Source organism: Molothrus aeneus, chromosome 18, assembly GCF_037042795.1.
Source record: "Molothrus aeneus isolate 106 chromosome 18, BPBGC_Maene_1.0, whole genome shotgun sequence".
Classification (NCBI taxonomy): Eukaryota; Metazoa; Chordata; class Aves; order Passeriformes; family Icteridae; genus Molothrus; species Molothrus aeneus.
Window position 1 is genome coordinate 2,429,670 of NC_089663.1, and position 22,908 is coordinate 2,452,577.

The 22,908-nt window shown below is 42.2% G+C and overlaps 1 protein-coding gene across 2 annotated transcripts in view; it reads left to right on the plus strand.

Moving 5' to 3' along the window:
* CABIN1 (calcineurin binding protein 1) overlaps positions 1-22,908 on the plus strand; it is a 117,081-nt gene that overhangs the window by 71,679 nt on the left and 22,494 nt on the right. For both annotated transcript variants that reach the window (XM_066562001.1, XM_066562000.1), the window contains 4 exons: positions 13,656-13,819; positions 16,992-17,088; positions 18,323-18,964; positions 19,373-19,447. In XM_066562001.1, the coding sequence (XP_066418098.1) occupies positions 13,656-13,819; positions 16,992-17,088; positions 18,323-18,964; positions 19,373-19,447 (978 nt within the window). The remainder of the gene's footprint in view (positions 1-13,655; positions 13,820-16,991; positions 17,089-18,322; positions 18,965-19,372; positions 19,448-22,908) is intronic.

Genomic DNA, 22,908 nt, shown 5'->3' on the forward strand with positions numbered 1-22,908 from the left:
GGGAACTTCCCCCGCGGGGAGGCCGGGGGCTCCGGCGGGGACGGATGCGGTGCTGGAGGAAGTTCGGTCTCTGTGCCCGCAGCAGCACGAACAGCTGCCGGCTCCCCCGCGCCGGAGGGCGTTCCTCGGCGTGCCGTGCCTTTGCCCTTTCCCGTTCCGCTCGCCCGCGGGCTCTCCGAGCCTCCCCTCAGGCTGGCCGTGACCTGCGGGGAATCCCTTCCCGGTGCTGGGCGGGCTGCGGGCGCCGCTGGGCTCATCCGAGCTGGAGGGAGGGAGATGAGATCTGATGACATTTGCCGCCGTGGTTGGGAAATACTTATTTCATTAGTTCGGTTCGCCTGCGGTTAGAGGCTGAACAGAGCTGCTTTGCTGCACGGGAAAATCCTGAGGGCGATGGGAAACGGAGGAGTCGAGAGAAGTTTGGAAGGGGGGACGAAAGGGTGAGGGATTTTTGTTTGATTCTGTCTGTATTGTTTGGGATTTCTCCTTCCTCCGCTCTCTGGGTGGGATGAATTACTTAGCACCCTCATTCCTAATCCAGCCCTAAAGCTTGCAGGGGCTTTTCGGTCGGGTGGCGCCGAGCACAGAGCAGCCCAGCTGTGCTCTCTGTGTGCGCTCCCTGCGCTGCTGCCAGAGCCGGGCGCACACGGGAGATTCCCCTGCTCAGCGGTGACCTAACAGCAAAGCCTGTTTGTTGTTCAGTGTCTGCTTTGCATGAGCCACGATGCTGTAACAGTTGCTGCTTCATTCAGCTAAAGAGAGAGAGGATAAGAGGATTCCAATTTAATTAGCAGTTTGTTAAAACCAGTCAGCTTTGTCTGGTCACATGTTTATAATTTTAGAACGTATGTCTTAATTGCAGTAAATTCTGGTGTTGTGCATAAAGCAAGTGCCACATGCTGTTTGCGGCATTGGCTGTGGCAGCTCCACGATTCTGGTTTTTTAATTTACTGCAGCCTCTGTTTGTTTGAGCAATGGCAGATTTTTGAGTGTGCAGGGGGCATTTTGCATGAAGCAGATCTAAGAATTAAAGCATATGCTGTAGAGGTTTTCATTACCCAGGGAGCTGCAAGTTGTGTCCCTTCTACTGGAGCATATTCAGGTTGACATCTTGAATACCCAGATACTGTTTTCAGTAATAGCACTGTTGTGTGTTTTTAGCATCTTTATTGGAGTCTGAAACACTCTAAATGTTGAGGCCTTCCTAACTCCTCCTCCCCCTCAATAATTACTCTGGTTGTTCTCAAATAATTTCTGTCTCACAGTATCACTGAAATCAAACACTGTGCCCTGTCTTCTGAGCTGATACTGCCATGCCTTGTGTCAGACTGAGCTCTTGTGGTATTGCTGCTGGTCGAGCATTGAAGCTCCCCTGTGTATACTGTGATTTATGTTACTGTAAATAGGGTAATTAAATTATTGCTTCCCTGCAATGGCTTGCTCCTCTGGTGTTACCAAAGATCAGTTAACTTTAGTTGGGGTGCTAGGCAGGCTGCTGTTTACTTGAATTAGGCATTTCCACTAACTCTTACAACTGGATTAAGAGCTGCTTTTGTTTTTCTGAGGAAGTCCTGGCAGTGTCTGAAAGCAAGACAGCATAAGGTGTTAGCACACATATGTGTCCTCCCCCGCAAAAAAAGAATATAAAATACAGAGAAACAGTTACTGAAATTCTTTTTTGTTGCATGAATTCCTGTATCAGAGGAGAAAAGATAATTTGAGATTAGCTGTGGGGTGCATAACAGAAAGAGATTTTTTTACCTTTTATAGCCGTCAGGATTCCTTCAGGGCCTCCACTTGCTGGACAGAGAAGGGAAGTGCTCTGTGGATGCTGCTGTAGTGGGGGAAATGAGATAATGAAATTAATTACTTGTCAGCTCCTAATGGCTTAATTGGAGGCTCTTAATTGTTGAGGATGAAATGTGCAAACTCATGTAGAGCTGTAGTTTTTGGAGAGGAGTACGTCTTCCCCAAGGCTTTACCCACTGCATGTGGCTTTTTCTGGTTCATAACCTCTATTATGGAACATTTGTTTCTTACTACCTATTTCAAATAAGCTGCTTCCTGCCCTGAACTTCAGCTGACAAACTGTTTGAACTCCAGGATGTGTATTTCTGTCATTCCTAAGCCAGTAGGAAACCTCAGGCAGAGCTGGGACCTTCAAATACGAATTAAGTCATGTGTTTACAAACACAAGTCTTTCTAGAACTGCCCTTAGAAGAAGGAGCAGGGAACCCTAGTCAGATCTTAGAGAATTCTGGTTTGAAAGGTTTTTCTGCTAGCTCCTGCTGTCACTTTACCTCTGTCAGAACACTAGAGGAATTGAAATGTTTGTTCCTTCTGCTTTCCATTGCTATTTTTCTTCTCAACATTGACAAAAGATTCGAGTATTTCTGCGTGCTTCCAGATTGTGTGCACATACCAAAATACCAGCCTGTCATGGAACATGCCATTCTTGTCACTTTGCAAAAGTGTTTTCCAATAGTGAACAGTTGAGGATATTTTTTAAGTACTATTCCTGGTATGTATTGCATTTTTATATTTCACCTTGGTTGGTAATGTTTGTTTATATTACTGCTTTTAAAAGTACTGACAGTTCTTCCTTTAAGTTCCAATATGCAGCTCTCCTAATTTTTATAAATAACTTCACAATCTATTCAGTGAGGTTTACTGGCTTCTTTCATAATCTTGATTTGTTGTTAAATAAGCTGCAAAAGCCCCTACCTATGTGTGTTTTGAAATCTGTGGCTTATAAACTAAAAATTAGACTTAAAAACTATGAATGTAAGGTCATAGCAGCTTTAAAGAAAATTGCCAGTAGCCAGGCAGAGCAGTTGTCACATATGGATTTGTCACTTCTGAGCAATGACGTGGCCCTTTCCTGACCAAGTTTCAGTATGTGCTCTCCACAAACCTGATTTTCTCTTGTGTCACCTTGAACTTACTTTACTTTTTCCTGCTTACCAGGGTCAGTTGAGAAAAAGCTACCCAACAGGTCACTGAGGAAAAATGTCCTCTTTTGAAAAGTCCCTGAGTGACCCCCAAAGTCAGGTGATGTGGCTGTGTGGTCACTCACAGAACTCTGAGGTGAAAGTGATGTCTGAAAAATGCATCTTAGCAAGCAGGCATTTTAAGGAGGATGTTTCTGGGTAATTTTTATGAAGATGTAATTTTTTATCAAGATCAAATTAAAGTGAAGTCTTTTCTCTACCAGGATCATCACTTGATTGTATTTTATGAGCTGCCATCTGATGCTGCTATAGAGGGTTTTCCGTTTTCAAAAATGGTGATGGAAATTAGTAGCAAGCATTTTCTGGACCTTTTGATTTATATTTCTTCAGGCTCAAAGATCTCAGCAGGATCTCCTAATGCCATGGATTCTAGTGATTTGGTACTGACAAGAAAGAACACTGCTTTATCAGTATTGTTCTCTGAAATGATAGCATTTTCCTCTGTGCTGCTGATCCAACCCTGCAGCTTTGGATATTTTCTGAAACTTGGAGTTTCACAGTGATATAGATGTAAAATGTAAAGGTGCATGTGTCACTTTTCCTAAGCATTTTATGAACATGCTGAAATATTTTGCAAACACTGGGATTTTATGGACTCTCATCTTGATATTTTACTCAGTGTTTCATTATGTAGAGGAGAGTAAAAGCTGAAAGTCTGGGCTGTCAGTGCAGGGATGCTGCATGTCAGCTGTTGGGTGGGAGTGGGCAGTTAAGCATTTTGTTTGTTGAAAAGCAAGGGATGTAGGATGGAAGACCAGTTTGTGTTGGCATAAAAACTGGAGTATTTTGGTAAAATAACTTTTTAGCACTCTGACAGCCTAGTTTAAAATACTCAAAACTAACGAGTCTTTATGTATTGGATAATCAGTAATTTACATCTAAAACTTGGTATTTAAGTAGGTGAAAATGCATTCCTTCAAATCCTTCAAGCCTGAAGAGTTTCAGGCTGAAAAGTGACATTCTGTAAAAGCAGGAGACCCTTACTGCAGTGTTACAGCACGAGGAATCTCTGAACAGCTCTTCATGTTAATTCAGAATGTTAATTCTACATTACCAGTGTGCTGAATCTCAACAATTAGCACAGCACTTCAAGTTACCAAGTTCTTGTCCTCCTTTCCCTTGTGGAACTCTATATACTGCACTGGATGATGGAGGCTGTGTTATGCTGTAATGCCAAAGCAGGCTTTTAAGGCAGGAGTGTTGTCAGAATAACCTCAGCAATGCTCTGTGCCATGCTCACTATTTTTGGGTGCTACAAATGGTACTCAGAAATGATAGCTGATAATTCTGAAGCAATTTTCAAGTTTCTTCAAATTAGGCTGAGGTACAATCACAGAATTGTAGAATCACAGAACAGTTTGGGTTGTAAGAGACTTTTAAAGGTCACCCAGTCCAAATCTCCTGCAAAGAACAGGGATGTCTTCAACGAGATGAGGATGTTCCAAGCCCTGCACACTCTGACCATGAATGTTTCCAGAGATGGGGCATCCACCACTGCTCTGGGCACTCTGTGCCAGTGTTTTGCCACCCTCATTATGTAATAAGTTTTTCATTATATCCTGTCTAGATCAACCCTTTTAAAATTTAAAACTATTGCTCCTTGTCCTGTCGTGACAGGCCCTGCTAAAATGCGTGTCCCCATTTTTCTTAGGCCCCCTTTGAGGCTTTCCCAGAGTCTGAGCAGTCCCAGCCCTCTCAGCCTTGGCTCCCAGCAGAGCTGCTCCAGCCCTCTGATCCCCTCTGTGGCCTCCTCTGCACCCCTGCAGTGGGTCCAGGTCTTTGCTGAGGTGAGGGCCTTGGGGCTGGACACATTATTGCAGCTGGGATCCCCAGGTACCCTTGCTTCCCCCAAATAATGCCAGTTACAGTGTCTGGACACTGCTGGCTGCCTGCTCTGTATCCCCTGGGGATCCTGGGACACTCACTGTGCAGGCAGAAGTGTTGGGGTATGGGTGAAAGCAAAAAATATCTCATAATCCTTAAACTTGCCCTTCTCTGGGAGCCAACAGCTGCTCCAGCTCTGTGTTAACCCAAATTCTGGGGTTCTGCAGCACCTCCTTTAGGGGTCAAACTGAGTGCTGGGGCTCAGCCTTGGTTTGCCACTGACAAAGTTTCTGGTTGTCATTTATGTCCCCTAACGTTTGCCATCTTTTATGACTTAGCCATCATCCTTTGTGTTGAAAGGTAATAGTAGTTTCTAGTTTGTAATGCATCTCATCCTGACGTGGAGGCTGTAATAGCTCAGGTGAGCCCCATCCCCTAAATGTCTTTTCCCCTCTGTAAAATGTTTCTGGGTGCTACCATTAAATGTGTGTGTCTGTATTAGAGATGTGTGGAATTAAATTAGATTAAATCAGATTCAATTCATGCCATGTGTTGTCAAAAAAGTTGAACTTTGCTAATGTCCTCAGGGGGCTGGTGCAGAAGCCTGCCCATGGATGTACCAAGCTTCTTTCATGGCCTTTTAGTGCCATTTGCATCTCATGCCAGGCAGTCTGCTTGTAGCAGATACACAGCCAAGTTCTTAGCATGAAAATCCTCCTCATTCAAGGAAAGGCTGTCTATTAGGTGAAACCAGAACCCCTGACACTGTCTAGATGTGCCCTGCTCTCCATTTATTTTGGTGGTATAGAAGTCTTCCTGTATCTGGCCCCAAAAATTGACTAAAGAAATTCAAAATTTTGGTAAAGGATTTTTTTCCATCAAAGTTTTCATGTTCTTTCATTAGATTTCTGCATCAAGTTATTTGTGTGTTAGAAGGTTCAGAAGCAGTCTGTGTTCTCTGGATTTCTGTGCTTTATAGCCTCCAAAGAAAAAAAATCCAAACTCTTTCATACAGGGACATGACATGAAACCAAAATGTGCCTCAAAAAAGGGAACTGAAGTAACAAAGACAGAATCTGAAATTCCAACATGGGTGAGGAGAAACTCCTCAGTGTTTTCTGTTGAGTCTGACTAAGTCTCTGGATGACTTCTGCTCTTCTGCATCCCTTTGGTAACCTTGAATTGTCTGCAGGACACAGTGAATGAAACTTAACTATTGGTAATTTAATTCCTGACCAATCCCTTTTTTTCTCTCCCCTAAAATACATTTGGTAAAAGGGAGCAACTTATAGAGGAAAGATGATAAATGTACTTAAGTAATTTGTTCCAAAGTCTTTTTATCAGTAACTGACCTTCCAGCTTGAGAAGTTGTCCAGCTGTCCAGAAGGGAACCTTTGTTAATGCTGGCAACAGAAAAGAGGGGGAAAAAAAAAAGTCAGTGTTCTACAGCTTTATCTTCAAATCCACTTTTGCTTTAGCACCCCAGATCTGCAGGTTAGAGGAAAAGGGACTGAACAAGAGGGAATTCTTGGAGTGCCCTGGAGAAAGGCACTGAAAGGTCTAGCACCCTGTTGGCGTTAACCTGGAGAAGCAGTGAGGGAGCAGCCCCCTTCACCCAGAGCATGGGGCATTGTGCTCACACTCCTGTGTTTGCTGCATTTTCCTGTGGGTGCTGCCTGCTGCAGAGCTCCAGAGGGAGTGCAGCTGTGGTATTGTTTGAGCACAATTGCACCTTCAAACCAAGTTTCAAGAGACTGGTGTGTTGCTTTTCCTTTCTTTCTTTGTCTTTCTTTCTGTCATAGCCATGCAGTAGAATAGTTTCTTTATTCTCTTTTCTTACAGTCTAGTTAGCTGTTTCCCTTTAAAAAAAAAAGTGACGTGACTTTCTGTTGACATGGTTGTGAAATCACATGGTACATGGGAACCATCAGAGTAAAAACTCCTCAAGCCTCCTGACTGGGTGAACATAAACCTCCAGATTCTGCCTGGCAAGTGGCCAAACCCAGAGCTCTGCAAAGGCCATCTCTGGGCCTCAGTTTCTGTTTCATTAATTCCACCTGAACTTGTAACTCATCTTAACAAGGCATTTCTGCTTTTATTAATCCTTATGCAGCAAGGAAATCATTCCCTTTCCCTGCCTCCTGTGTGGATGTCCCTGATTCATGCTCAGTCTCCCAAAGTGGCTGTGGCTTGGGTGTTCTTTTCATAGGGTTAAAACCAATTTAAAGTCAAATCAACTGTAAAATGATTGTTCTGGAAATTGAGAAGTCTGAAATTTAAGACCTTGCAAATACTTTGTAAACTGAAGAGAGAAATAAGAGGTGAAAATTGTCCATTATGTTTCTTTATCAGCATATGATGACTGGAACATGTGGAGCACTTCCATTTCTCAATATTTTTTCATGCTGCTGTCTTGCTAAAATAAAGTTACAGAATTCCACAGTTCTTCCAGAATGCATACATGCTGTTTATTCATTTCCAAGTGTGTGTGTATTTAAAAGATAAGAAAATGACAATATTTGCCTTATAGACTAGGAATTGTAATCCTGCTTGTTCTTGACTTACTGAAAGGAGGTTGCTGCAGATTTGCCTTTATTTCTGTTTCCTTTGCCAGGCTGATAAACTGTAATTTATGTATTCTCATATTTTTAAATACATTCTGTTACTGTTCTACATAATAACTACAGTCTGGAAGAGTTGGTAGGATTTTCCTGAAATCAGCTCAGTTACAGTAAGCCAGGGTTGCTCGATGACACAGGCCCTGCAGATAACAGTTCTAATACTCTGAATACTCTGCTTGCCTTTCTCAATACTTCTGTGCCCACTTGCATTCCTGTTCACAGAGGCAGAATTGTTCCATTACAGGCTGAATAGCAGTGGGGATGAAGTGAGGAATTGAGGAAGAAAAATAATAGAATTATCTGTAGAAAAGAAGAAAAAATCAGGTGACAGAGGAAAATAAGAAGAGATATGGGAGCATGTTAAGGTTGGTTGAGAAAAAGTGGTTTGGAAATGTGCTACATGGGGGAGGGGGCAGTGGTTTTAATGGTTGTGCTCAGAGGTGGCAGGAAGTTGTGAGTGGAGCACTAAATAAAGCCATGCTGGCAGAGGAGGGTGGGGACATTCACTGGTCTGTGCTGGACCTTCCTGACCTCAAAGAGAGAGCTCTCAAACCCTGTGTGCTGAATCTGTTCAGCTTGAAGCATATTCCTTTCCTCTGCAGGCACCCAGAGCAAGACAATGAAATTAAATAAGTAACTAAGAAGACAGGACATGAGTAAAACTGGTGGTATTTCAGTATGTTGTGCTTAACCCTATATAAAAGCAAGGACTTATGAAAATGGGAGCTTTCCAGGGGTTCTACAGCTGTGCTTACTTCAACTTCATGATTTTGAAATACCATGTAGATAGTCACATTATTAATTGTTGCCTTCCCTGCACCACTTAATTAGTTATTTTGCTACTTTTGACATACTTTTTAGCAATCTTAAAATAATATTTAAAGTGTTTTTACTAAAGGCTCTTAGCAGGACATTACTGAGACTGACAAATGAGGAAATGTTTGGTTTTGGCTTGGGCACTTGCAATCCAGTTTGTGCATGTAGTGCAACTTGAACTTCCAGGACCCCTTGGGAAAAAAAAAAAAGGGGGATGAAAAATAGGGAATTAAGTAATGGGAAGTCTTTATTTGTATTAGTGTGGGGTTTCTGTGTTTGCTTGTTATATGTGAATTGGATCATGTGAAGCATGACTTGCATTTCTCCATTTCCATGGAGCAGGGAGAGAGTAAAGTTTGATCAGTGCTTAGAAAATGGCTCAGCCTGGAGCTGTGCCTGGCAGCAGCAGCCATCCCCAGGGAGCTTTGGGCTTTGCTGGGATCCGTCAGCCTCTCCTCCTCAGAGAGGCATTCCTAAACCCCAGGGAATCCCCTCCCCTAAAGTTCTGGAGTAAGCAGCATGGAGGAATAATAAGCACTTCCTTCCTTGCTATTTTCAGTGCCTGAACTAGAAAGTCCCAGAGTTCTGCAGCTCTGCTCCCAGCTCCTCTTTGCTCCCCTCCTCCCGAGCCTGCAGCTCTGCAGGGGGAGGCACAGCCCCAATCCCAGCTGAAAAACAATTGTACAAGTGTCACCAGGACTGTGGCAGCCTGGCTCCATTATTCAGCTTTCTATTCAATGTCATGTTCAGTATTAAGTTCTCTGCAGGGTTTTCACTACTCCCAGATTTATTTTTTCCTAGCAGTGTGTGTCAGGCTTCCCCCGCCCCCACTCTTGCAGCGGGTTTGTTTTGCCAGGAAGGCATGGAGAGCAGCCTGATGTTTTGGATCCTGAGAGGCATTTTGGACTTGTTGGAAGTGGCTCACTCCTTCCTCTGGTTTGGTGTAAACAGCTCTGCTGGCTGTGGCTGCAGGGAGGAGAACCTTTCGGCAGTGGCAATGGTGGCCAGCAAACACGAGCGGGCGTTGGATGTAAAATCCTTCCTGTGCCCAGAGCTGGAGACATTTTGTCAGGTACCCTGAGTGGCCAGAACCAGCTACAAAACCTTTCAAAGAACTGGGAATTGTTGGCACAAGGATCTGCACTCTTCTGTGAGTGGACTTTGCCAACAAATCTCAATTTTCAAGTGATGATACAAAAACTTCAGTTGAAGTGAATAATAGTTCCTGGTCTTCTCCCCGCTTGTATCTTTACAGACTTTGCATTTGTACATCTCTTAAGCTTTGTTAAAAGTAATAAAAGCCTAACACTGAGCTTCTTAAAAAAAGTTGCAGTGTGTGTGATCTGAATTTGGAAGTATTCTTCTTGAAGTTTATTGATATTTAGGAAGGAAAAATTTATACCTGATGGGCTTTCTCTTTGAAAGAGATTTAAACAAGACATTGTGTAGTTTCTGACTAAAATCACAGTCTTAAAAGTTCCATATGACTCACGAAATGAGCTCTGATAAACTCACTTTCCCCTCAGTGTTTTGCATATTGCTTAACACAATCTCAGTGATGGAATGAAGATTGCTCTGGTGGCAGGTTTCTTTCTGCTCTTGCCTCCAGGCTGCCTGTGGAACATTGGACCCCTATCTATTGATGTTTTGCATTTATGAAGCTGCAAGTCAACACATGAAAAGTTAGTGACTTTCCTTTTAAAATCAGTCCTACTTTTGTAATTGCAGTGAGAAACCTGACAGCCCTAATGTGAGTTTTAATTTAACCTCTTCTAATGTGCCCTGTTGTGGAAGACAGCAGCATTCTCCAAAAGATACAACTTTGTTTCTATCTGAGGGGCTTTTTCCTGGGTTTCTGGATGCAGTTTGTATATTCTGTCATTAAAAATGGCTCTAATACTAAATTGTTGTAATTTCCAGGCTAGCATTAAAATGGATACATGGGATATATGAGAAGGAGCTGCAAAATTATTTCCAGCTAATTCCAGATACAATATCTGATCCAAGTGATCCTCCTGATTCAAATGAAGGATGAGATAATGCTGAAAAAGACCAGGAACCTACCTACACATTGGCAGAGTTCCACTCCTACAGTGTGCTGGAGTTGACCATAAATTGTTTTGTGTAGTTAAATTGGCTAAGTAGGTTGTTGCAATGTGGTGCCATTATGAGGCATTCACTTGTTTTGGGATTTGGCAGGAACCCAGTTTACATACGTGCAGAGAAGCAAAAAATAGCAGCTCCAGAATGTGTGTTTCATCTGTGGGCTGAAAGGAGAGCCATTGTATGGTTTGGAGGAAGAAAAAGCATCTCTGTTGAAATAGAAGCATGTGCTGGTTTACAGAGCTGTGCCCTGCAGGATCTGTGGGAGCTCTTGGCCACCAGGCCACGGGAGGTGTTTGTGGACACTGCTGGGAAGGGGAGGAGGCAGTGCCTGTGCCTGGGGCTTGGGCATGGTGCTGTTTTAGGTACAGTCTGGAAAAGGGAAGCTGCAAAAAAGAGCTTGAAGGAAAGCTTCAGGGAGCAAAGAGGAAGAACAGCTTTATTGTGATCACTAGGGAGTAAGAGTAGAGAGCACGAGGAAAAGCAAGAGCAAGAAAATTTGGCAGATTAGTCTGTGCATTATAAACAGTTGAAGTCACCGTTTTCCATGTAAGAACACTGATATTAAACCTCTGATATTTCTGTGTTGTTTTTTCCTAAGTTCCTATACATCTTATGGAGTGGAACTAGAGATTTTCTGCAGGCATGCAAGGGAAAGGTCCATTTTACACAGGGGGTTATGGATCTGCTTTTCTGGTCAAATGTCATTTATGATTGCAGTAATCATTTTCTTTTCTTCCACTTTGTATTAAGTTCTGAAGAGTTTTGATCACACTGAAAGTAAAGCTAAACAAATCAAAGCAAGACCTTTAAACAAAGATAAAGGAGTAAATATTTGTATATCCTGCTCTCTGAACAGGTTTGGAAAGCCAAACTCTTTTCCAGTCAGGTACTCCTATCAATGAGACTGTTCTTTCCTGCCTTGTCACAAAATTGTTTACATGATCAGAGGATTTTCATCTTAGAAAGCTGCTACAGGAAAAGCTTCAGAACCAAATAAACCACAAGGGAAGGGTTTGCAGTGATGCAGCAGCAGTTTTTGTGAATGATCATAACATAAGTCCCATCCTAACATGCAAACATGGTATCATGTGCAGTTCATTTTTTAGGTGTGGTTGACTAGGGTGCTGACAGCATCCACAATAAACACCTGAAAACAATCTCAGTAGATGTATTAGACATGGCAAAATCTGAGCTAACTAACCCTAATTCAATTATATTTGCTATCAGCCTCCAGCTTTGCTCCCCAAAGATTCCCTTGTCCCAGAAATTTAATTAGAAGGTTCAGGATGTGTGGCCAAGTATTTGAATCTGCCACTAGAAAATGGATTCTGCTGAGGAATCTAATTCTTCCTTTTGGACTGGTTAGTTCACAGTGAACACTGATGACATCAAGGCTCTAACCAAGTTCCTAAAACATTTAATAACAGATTATTTGAAGATAGAAACTTGCTGTGACTGCACATTAACAGCTTTCAGGCCAGGAAAACTTACTTCGGGTTACTCCTTATATTTTATGGTTAGTTGAGCTTTGACTTAGTAAGGTGTGTTCATTGACACTGAAGAAAAATGCACAGTATAATTTGGGCTTTGCTTGCTGTTTCTTGGAACAGTTCAGAAGCATATTTAGAAGGTGTGCTGTGGCTTCTGTGAGCCTTGCTGCTGGCAGGAATCAATTGACTTCTAATCCATATCTCACTGTCTGGAGGAGCTCAGCTTTTATCTGTCCCTTATTCCCCTGTCCCTCTGTGAAATTCCAGAGGCTGCAGAATCTGCCCCTTATTTTCCCAGTTGTGTTTTTTTCAGTTGGATCCCTGTGTGAAGGTTTCCCTTTTCCCCCTCTGCAGTGAATCTGGTTGGGTTTTTTCAGTTGGATCCCTGTTTGAAGGTTCCTGTGCACATATTATGTCCTTTTCAGTAGGATCTCTGTTTGTGAAGGTTTGGTTGTGTTTTTTCCAGCTGGATCCCCATTTGAAGGTTCCCTTTCCCCCTCAGGCTGTATTTTTCCCTGCTGGATCCCCATTTGAAGGTTCCCTTTCCCCTCAGGCTGTGTTTTTTCAGTGTGATCCCCATTTGAAGGGATTGATTCCCTTTCCCCTCAGGCTGTGTTTTTTCCAGCTGGATCCCCATTTGAAGGTTCCCTTTCCCCTCTAGCTGTGTTTTTTCAGTGGGATCCCCATTTGAAGGTTGCCTTTGCCCTCAGGCTGTATTTTTTCCAGCTGGATCCCCATTTGAAGGTTCCCTTTCCCCTCAGGCTGTGTTTTTTCCTGCTGGATCCCCATTTGCAGTGTCTCTTTCCCCCTCAGGCTGTGTTTTTTCAGTGTGATCCCCATTTGAAGTTCCCTTTCCCCCTCAGGCTGTATTTTTCCCTTCTGGATCCCCGTTTGAAGGTTTCATTTCCCCCTCAGGCTGTGTTTTTTCAGTGGGATCCCCATTTGAAGGGATTGATTCCCTTTCCCCTCAGGCTGTATTTTTTCCAGCTGGATCCCCATTTGAAGGTTCCCTTTCCCCTCAGGCTGTGTTTTTTCAGTGTGATCCCCATTTGAAGGTTCCCTTTCCCCCTCTAGCTGTGTTTTTTCCTGCTAGATCCCCATTTGAAGGTTCCCTTTGCCCTCAGGCTGTGTTTTTTCCAGCTGGATCCCCATTTTCAGTGTCTCTTTCCCCCTCTAGCTATGTTTTTTCAGTGGGATCCCCATTTGAAGGTTCCCTTTCCCCTCAGGCTGTATTTTTTCAGTGTGATCCCCATTTGCAGTGTCTCTTTCCCCCTCAGGCTGTATTTTTTCAGTGTGATCCCCATTTGCAGTGTCCCTTTCCCCCTCTAGCTATGTTTTTTCAGTGGGATCCCCATTTGCAGCGTCTCTTTCCCCCTCTAGCTATGTTTTTTCAGTGGGATCCCCATTTGCAGTGTCTCTTTCCCCCTCAGGCTGTATTTTTTCAGTGTGATCCCCATTTGCAGTGTCCCTTTCCCCCTCATGCTGTATTTTTTCAGTGTGATCCCCATTTGAAGGTTCCCTTTCCCCCTCTAGCTATGTTTTTTCAGTGGGATCCCCATTTGAAGGTTCCCTTTCCCCCTCATGCTGTATTTTTTCAGTGTGATCCCCATTTGCAGTGTCCCTTTCCCCCTCAGGCTGTATTTTTTCAGTGTGATCCCCATTTGCAGTGTCCCTTTCCCCCTCTAGCTATGTTTTTTCAGTGGGATCCCCATTTGCAGTGTCCCTTTCCCCCTCAGGCTGTATTTTTTCAGTGTGATCCCCATTTGCAGCGTCTCTTTCCCCCACAGGGCATCTGGCGCATCCCCGTGGATGAGATCGACCGGCCGGGCAGTTTCGCCTCTCATATGAACCGCTCCATCGTGCTGCTGCTCAACGTGCTCTCCCAGCTGAGGGATTACAGCACCCTGCTCAAGGTCTCCTCCATGCTGCAGAGGACCCCCGATCAGGGAAAGTACGAGAGATTTATTTCAGTTGAAGCCATTTGTTGTAAAGCTTTTCAGTGGGTTTTGGTCGCTGTATGACTGTTTTATTTAAAGCTGGTCTTTGTTTAGGGAAAAAAGTCTTGAGACGGATTCCCTTGGGAATAGAGTGGAATTGTTGGTTTTCTTGGCTTTTACAGAGATGGGGTAACTGGGAGGAGTTTTAAAAGATTTTATTCTATTATCTGTCTCAATGAAAGTGAGACAAAAAAGATATAAAACTCAACTCTATTTTATCAAAAACTAACTTACTTCTTAATTACAATACCTTATAAATGTTTTTCAGCTTATTGATTTTTACTACACAATACTGTTATTACTTCTAATACTATTATTATTTCTAATTACCTATATTTTTCCCTACGTAGTTCTACTTCAGTGGATCTTTCACAATTCTAATTCTCTAAAATATCTAGTCCTTTTACAAAACCCTATTTTAAAACTTATTAAAACTTGCTTTTAGTTCAATCTCTCTCTCTTAACAATGTCATGTCTATTCCATAGTAAGTCAACACACTTTATCTCAGTGTTTACATACAGATGTGTAAGACTGTGTGAGCTTTCTATCAACAAATCCATTTCCCACAGGCAACGATGGTTAATTTTTCTCAAGATTACGATTCTATGAAGTAGCCTGGAGTTTCTCTGCCTTTCTGCTGAGACTCAGAGCAGCCATGGGGGTGCCTAGCAGGCTTACAGAGGTGTGGTGTGTCACGTGGAGGGATTCTCTGCAGGAGCAGAGTGTGGCTGGGGCACCCTGTGCTGGCCCTTGCGTAAGAGCCGCGCGCGGCGCGGGAGGTCAGGGCCCAGCATCCTGCCTTCCTGTAATCCTTGATGTCCTGAACAATGCCTGTGTGCCTCTTGGCAGCTGATGCTATTTAAAAAGCTTATCCTGTGCAGGGGTGATCTAATTTTAATTGCATTAACCTTATTTAAGAAAAAAGAAGCTATTAGTGTGAGCTATATATGGACTCGTATCAATGGGAAGACCAAAATAAACATCCAAGGAAAACACTGAGGTAAAATTCTAGTAGGTTGTCCTGTGGGAAATGTTGAAATTGGTCTCTGGCAAATGTTTAAGAAATGAAACATGAATGATTGATGGCAAGAAGTTGGAGGCATTGAAGGTTTCTTCATGTGTTTTTGAGTGTGAGTGCATGTGAATTTGCATGGATTGTAGTGTGTCTGGGAATATGTCACCCCTTGTTCAGCAAACTTGAAGCCAAAAATGCTTTGACTTTTAACATGTCAGAAGGACTGAACCATAGAAGGTTTCAATTTCTGTCCTAAGCAAACCCATAGCTGTACTAAAAATATTATGTTATTTGTAAGTCTAGACTGAATTCAAAAAACAAATAATTTGACATGTTAGATCAGCCAGTGCCAGCCATGGTGAGGTGCAGTTGTTAGAGGAAATTAGAAATACAGATAATTCTGGGTGTGTCTGGTATATGCCTGGAACAACCCTATTTTTAAAAACATGGTTGTTTTAGTTATTACTGAACTAATGAGGAGTCAGATGTTTATGGTTTGCTTTTCAGAGAAAAGAGAGCAAAATTACCAATTTAACCTAAAATCATAGAGAGGAAATATGTGTATTTAAAATTTGGCCTTTTGACTGAAATAGTACCCTTCAGAGTTATTTACTTGATTTCTAGGCCTCTTATTCAAACCAGCTAATTCTGAAATAGAAATTAAGTTTTCCATTAAATGTGATTAGGTGGGAATGACAGCTGGAAGTGTTTTGCTTGAAAGCAGACTAAAACATTGTGTCCACATACACTGAAATTACAGTGCTCTAGTAAATTAAATGAAGCTGTAGAGTGAATGTTTTACACATAAAATATGATTTTTTTTGGTAATACTTACTAGGGAAAAAAGGGTAGTAGCACACCCATGAACCCAGGATTTTTAGAACTAAAAATCCTGGGTTCAAAGGCAACTGATATGATCAAAGAGAGAGGATTTGCTGATGTCCTTAATCTCACATGCACGCTTTATCCAGAACATGAAAATCACCTGAGAGTTCAACATAGCTTTGTGTAACTATAAGATTCTTTTTCAAAAAAAGGGTTGAATAAAAAGCTGGTATTTGAGGGGCACAGAAGTCTTGATACAAGAAAACTGTAAATCTGATTGTGTGGTTTGCTCTGGGTTTGGTTGCTTGGTGTTTTCCCATTTCTCCCCTTCCCTCTGGTTGTAGGCAGAGCTGTCATCTCTGATCTTGTGGGGAGGGTAGAAGTGGAGGGAAACAAAGCTAAAGTGTTAAATCCCAATATTGTTATATTTCAGAATGCACCTGTGGATTTTTGTTTGTTTCTTATGTTTTAAAGTTGTTGTATGGGCTTGTTCTTGTTTTTCTTTCAATGTCCTGTGTCTTGGTTTGAAAAGAGAGATGTCTGTTAAGGAAGGCAGGAGCCTCCCCTGAAATGGAAAATGCAAACCCCCTCCCTCCAAATTATTATAATTTTTAAATCAAGGGGCTCTCAGGAAAAGATATGGGAGCAGGAATAACAGTTCTTTACTAGGAAGATTAAAAATACAAATGCAGTAGTACAAAAAAAAAGGAAAACAAACCACAGCCAGAGTCAGACCATGCCCTGTCCCCTGTGTGTCAGGGGGTGGCACAGCCCCATCCCATGGGGGCTCAGCCCTCCTGCAGTGCCAGCTGTGCTGCTGCTGGAGCAGGGATCCTGCACAAGGGGGGAGTTTTCCTCTGCAGCTCCAGGGCTGCTGGAGATGGGCCTGGGCTCCCTCTGGCCATGCAGGGCAGCAGAAGCTGCTCCTCTGGCAATGCACTGGGCAAAGGCTGCTGGGCTGTGCCAGGCTCACATTGGATCCAGGTAGGAATGCTTGGCTCCTGCCCTGGGCGCAGCATCTCCCCATGGGATGATGGAATTGGATCAGCCCTGCAGGGACACTCAGTGGCCATGGACAGCAGAGATCTCCTGCAGGGAGGATTGGCTGGGGGAGAGATAAAGGAAAAACTGCCCCATGGACAGCAGAGAACTGCCCCAGCTCTGACACATGGGGACAGAACACACAGCCCAGCTACACCTTTCAACCTGAGCCATTCCTGTCCTTGCTTTGGAGGGCTGGGAGCTTTTGGCAGCTAACTTCATTTCTCTCTCTTGCTGGGGACAGGAAGTACCTGCGTGATGCCGATCGCCAGGTGCTGGCCCAGCAAGCCTTTGTGCTCACAGTGAAGGTGCTGGAGGACACTCTCAACGATCTCACCCAGGTGAGGCAGCAGGGCACTCCATGGCTCTCATTTAGTAATTAGCTGTTGCAGTGTTCACTCATTCCTTACATCTCCTGAGATTCAAAGACTGCATTTATAAGCACTTACTCCCAATACCTTTTGTTTATGTGCCACTACACAGAAAATTTTCTTCCAGCATTGTTGATTTTTTGGTTTTGAATTTGAGTAACAAATACAGTTTGCAGTAAGGATTGCAAGATTGCAGTAAGTTTGGTCTCACTGTCCCTTAAACATCAAATAATGGTAGATACATGTAATGTTCAAGCTCTCCATTTTCAGGTGAGGTCTATAGGAAAATTCCTTTTAAAATGAACTAAGATTCCTCTTGCAAAACAAACCCAGACAGCTTGGTGTTACATGCCTAGACACTTTTCACTGCTAGTCCTTGACAGCACCACACTCATGATTACATATAATTGTAATCTAGATTTAGTTTTTAAAAGTCATACAGAAGCTCATCAGTTCCCAGGTTAAGGGATCTGGATATTGGAACTTTGCTTTGTAAATACATTCAAGGAAGAACTTGCTCTAAAGGTTTTCTAAGTTAACAGACTATAGGTTTAACCAACTAAATGAAAACATGGGCAAGAACACTGGAACTCTGTATATTAAATAGTTTGTTCATAAATCTGGATGTAAGAGTTGTATCATTGTCAATTTTTGGAAGAAAAGATGATCTACTGAGGTTTTCTACCTTTGGAACACCCCCAAAGTAAGGGTGCAAAAAGTAAAATACTATAGCAGGGTTTTACCTACTTCTTGATCTATTAACATGAAGGTTATGTAAGAATAACGAAAGGAAAGAGTCTTAAACTTGAGCTTGATCTGCAACTGCCAAAAGAAACAGATTTGGTTTTGATTTCAAAATGCTAGAAGAAAAATTTGTGCAGTTAATACCTTGGATTTCATTTAGTTGGATCCCTTAGCATGGACTGAAGTAGTGAGGGGAAAGAAACACTGGGGCTTCGGTTCAGCCTGAGCTGTTGACACTTCTCTGTGGTTGTTTGTACTCATTAAAATACTTATAATTGTAAGATTTGTGGCCTGGATTAATTAATATTGAGGAACAAAAAAGAGTGAACACAGAATAAATGCATTTTCTTCAGCAGAAGCAGTAATGAAAAGTACTGGTCAATATTCATGATAGTTACAGCTGTGCTCAACTGCTTTTTGATTTCAATGATAACAGAGAAGAATGATTTCTTTTATTAAGGTTTCAGAGGATCAGGGTTCCAAGTCTTCTAGCCTTGCTTCAGGAAGGATGACAACAGACGTGTCCAATAAAAGCAGTGCTGAAGAGGGGAAGGATGTGCTCCCCAAAAAGGCCGTTCTGTCAGATGGAGCAGTGCATGGTACTGAAAATGGAGTGAAGGAAGCCACCCAGGGACAAATCCCCCATGCTATGGACATATTGGAACAGGAGGACAGGAGTGACAAGGAGATTAAAGAGCTTCCTGGCCTTGGCTCAGCTGAGCCCATGGATCTTGATGGCTTTTCCAATGACCCTGACAAAATTGATTCTTCCTGTAAGCGCAGCGAGCCGGAGCGGCTGCAGCCCGGCCGGAGCTCCAAGGACAGGGCTCCCGAGAGCAGGACTCCAGAACTTTCCTTGGAGGAGCTCAGCATCAGCTCAAAACACCAGCAGCAGGCAGCTAAAGGAACAATTCAAGCAGCACCTTCAGAAGAACCTGTCCAGAGGTCAAGCAGGAAGAGGAAATTACTTGAGGATGTGGAGTCTGGAAAAACACTTCTGCTCGATGCTTATCGAGTGTGGCAGCAGGGCCAGAAAGTTATGGCCTATGACCTGGGCAAAATTGAGAAGATCATGTCTGAAACATACATGCTGATTAAACAGGTATTGTGTGATTAATTGGCATTTGTCTATGTGGCCTCAGGTTTTAGGGTCTAACAGGAATTGCTAAACCAAGCCCTTTATCTGTTTAAAACCTTCCCAAAGAACCATTCTCTTGACAAGGTCACTGCTGGGGATAGGGAGTAGATTTCTCCATGTTTTAAAACTAAATTTCTGAAATTAGTTAAGAGCTGTAGTACCACTTACATGGTGTTTGTTCAGCTAAATGTTAGTTTGAATTGAAAGAGCTGGGTATTTATCTTTGGGGATGTGCTCCTGAATAATTTAAGGTCAGCATTTTGCTGTAGAACTGCTGCTTCCATGCTCTACATCCCCATTTCATCTCAATTTAATTAGATTTATAGATGAGCTAAGTAATTATGACTTCATTAGTTGTGGTTCTGTGTTCAGGTGGATGAAGAAGCAGCACTCGAACAGGCAGTCAAGTTTTGCCAGGTGCATATGGGAGCATCAGCACAGAAACAGGTAAGCTCTGAAGCCTTTGAGTGCTGCTTTTATGAGTCTGTACAGACAAATCTGTTGCTGAGTGTCTGCAGCACCTAGAAATGCCTACTTTCCTTGCACTGGTGCCATCTGCATTAGTAGGAAGATCACCCCCTTCATTAGTGTCAGTGCTCCTGTTTATAGCAGGCTTGCAGGATTGTTTTCATGCCCAAAAGCTTTTGGGGAAACCCCAAATGATCTTCAAATTGAAATATTTATGGCATACTACAATTTCCCTAATGTCCACATCATAGCCCAGCATTTCATGGATGGTAATTACTTCTCTCTGCTCCCTAAGGGCTCCAACCTCATCAGCTCTTGCCTTGCTGGCATTGCACTCTGCTCCAGAGATACCAGATAGATTTTCTTTAACTCTGTTAAAAACAAACTGTTACTCTGTTTGTTTTTAGCTTGTAGTTTCTGGGTTTACTAAGGAAACAATTATAATAGCTTTAAATGGATCATTATTTCTCAGTTTTGAATGTGAAATCAAGGCCAAGAAGAAAACTGGATGAATGACATATTTATTGGTGTTCATTTTGCAGCCCCAAAGTATTTACTAGATTTGTATTTTCCATAATTTTTGTTCAGTTAAAATGTGCTTTTGTATAGTGCATCTCTTAGCAGAGTAATAGGAGAGGATATAAGAGGAAAGGTAGGTTTTTTTTCTTTATTAGGTTTTCATGGAAGTAACTTTCTCCAATTTGTGCCCCTCAGGAAGTCAGTAACATTGTTCCATTGAACTATAGGAATGAACAGAAATGTCAAGAGAGGTATTTAGTACAAGTGTTGGCTTGCTTGTAGTCTGGTATTTCAGGTTTTAAATTTTTTTTAATTAATAAATGTTAGCCCAGCATGGTAAACCTTTTTCAGTTTATTTTGGGGAAAAAATAGACATCATCACACTGTGATTTATGACTTCAAAATAAAAAGAATTTGCTAGAAAGCTTCTTTAAAAAGTAATGTTACTGTTGCTTTTTTTGGATGTGTTCACCTTTTTAAAAAACACTCACCAAATTCTCCTTTATCAACCCAATTCCTTGCTGGGCTTTCTTGAAGGTTCTGGGAATGTCACTGCTCTTCCTGTTTTTCCAGCAGTCACCAGGCACTCAGGCATGTGGCAAAACATGAGAATGGTGAAAAACCTGCACACAAACTAATCCTGAGAGTAGAGACAATAGGTGAGCTAGTATTTAACAGCACTGGGAGCAATAAGATTTCCTGTTAAATCACTTGAAATAAAACATGCCCCTTCACATGCTGCACTTGGAAGCTTTCCCTCTTAGGAAGCAGTCCCAGCTAACGAGGTTATTACATCCTGCACTCTCATTTTGCTCTGCTCCTAGCAGGATCTTGCAAGCTGTGTGAAGCTGCTCCTACAGCACTGTGAATTAGTGTGGAGACACAGGAATAGCCACTCTTGTAGACATCTGTCTGTTTTCAGCAGACTGAATCCTGTTTTATTTAAAATTGGCAAGTATTTGCCTTCTGTAAGCAAATGATGTCATGTACAGAGCTGCTGCAGCAGGGGAAATGCTTTGTTCCTGGATGGTTTCAGTGGGTTTGCAGGGCCTGTGGTTCTTCAGTCACTTAGCCCAAGAAATTGACAGTAAAAAAAGAAAAAAAAAGCATAAAATCCACCTTGATATATGTCTTTTCTCAGCTGGCTCTTGTATTTTAAAGTTGCAGGCATTATATTGTTTCTTTATGAAAGTTTTCACTTGCTACTAAAATTAGGCATTACTTAAATTCTGGCTTTTCAACTTTCTTCCAGACCAGTCAGTTTCTAACCTAAATATTTAACAACAATGTTAAAACCTCTCCAGGCACAAGCAGGAAACAATAGAGCAGTCATGAGAGCAGCTGGACAAAGTGGGTCCTTACACTTCTGTGAGCAGATCTAATCTTTTTAATGGCTTGGCAAGGCTGTGACCCTTTGACTTGGTTTCAGAAATCCTCTCTAGTTCTTATGAGTGTTTTGAGCCATTGAGAGGCACATCACCTACAAAATCAGCTAAAAACATGGCAAGTGGCTGAGAAAGAAGCTTTGAAGAAGGCAGAAAATGCAGAGGTACAAAACCTTGCCATGATAAGTTCCAGTGCTCCTGGAGGACTGGAGAAATTGGAGTGTTTGCCATCAATTCTAAAAATTGATATAAAGTGATGTTCTATGTCAGTTGCTGGGACATTTCTTTCAGTATTCAATATTAATATTTTTTTAGTGATATATTCATCAACTCCAGCACAATTTGGTTCACAATTTACAGAGTGGTGATGCAACATTTTTAAGTGCTGATATTAATGCTGTTGTGGAGAAAGGTGTGGCCAAAAGTAATTCGTTCCTCCAGTTTTTGTCCTTTTCCCTTTAAATTCTTAAGTGTGAATAAGACTTTTGATATGCACCTATCAAATGGGCTGAAATCCAGTGGTGGTGGCTGGATCTTTAGCAATCAAGTAACTAAAGTTACCCTGGAGATTAATTGACCTTCTGAGGAAGCAGCATTTTGAAGGTTTCTTGCTCTTTTCTTTGATTTTTCTGTCTGAGAATGTTATCTAAAAGATTTGCAGAGATCCTGAAAGCAGTCATCTCAGTTGCTCTGAGTTATATTTTTAGTCTTGCCAACTGTGATTTTCTCTATGAAATTAATGGTCCCTGGAAATGGAGTCCTTGTTGAGGGAGGAGGAAAGATTGAGGCAGACTGGTGTGATTTTGAACCAGCATTGTACTTAATACCTTGTCCTGAGGACCAAGGAGGGGACATGTTGGCAGAAAGCAGGGCTGAGGATTCTAGAGAATTGGAGAATTCCTAATAGACCTTTCCATTGACTGCCTGAAATTGCTCTTGGGAAATCCTTCATTTTATGCTCTTAAGGACACATTGACATGGGAAAGTTATTGCAGTACAAGCTAAGGTGAAGCTTTGTATTGCACAGAATATTCTATACATGCATGTGGAGATATTTTAGTTTAAGAGCCCATCTGTCTTCTGTATTCCTGTAATCTGAAAAGGTATTTTTATTACTGTGGACTTAATATTAAATTCCTTAGAACTAAAAGTACATCTTTCACCAGTGCTGAAAGTCAAGACAGTTAAAACTCTGTGGTTGTGTGTTGGGATCTAATGTATCACTAATCCTGAGAACTGAATTTATAGAAAACAAATACTTTAAAACATTGTAAAAATCAACATTGCACACAGGGCTGGATTTAACATCTCTAAAAATACAAGAGTGTTCAGAGGCCAAGTTCCAAAATGCCACTGAGTCTCTGGTCCTGGGTTGTGACCCCTGAGAATCTGGGGCTCTGTAGAAAGCCCTGGTAACGGGTAGTGTTGTAGGAGCTGAAATTTCTATTGGCTCTTCAAGGTATAGTATATCATCCAAATGTCATGAGAAGGGGCTATTTCAACATTGCTGAGTTATTTAAGACTCACTGCTGCCTT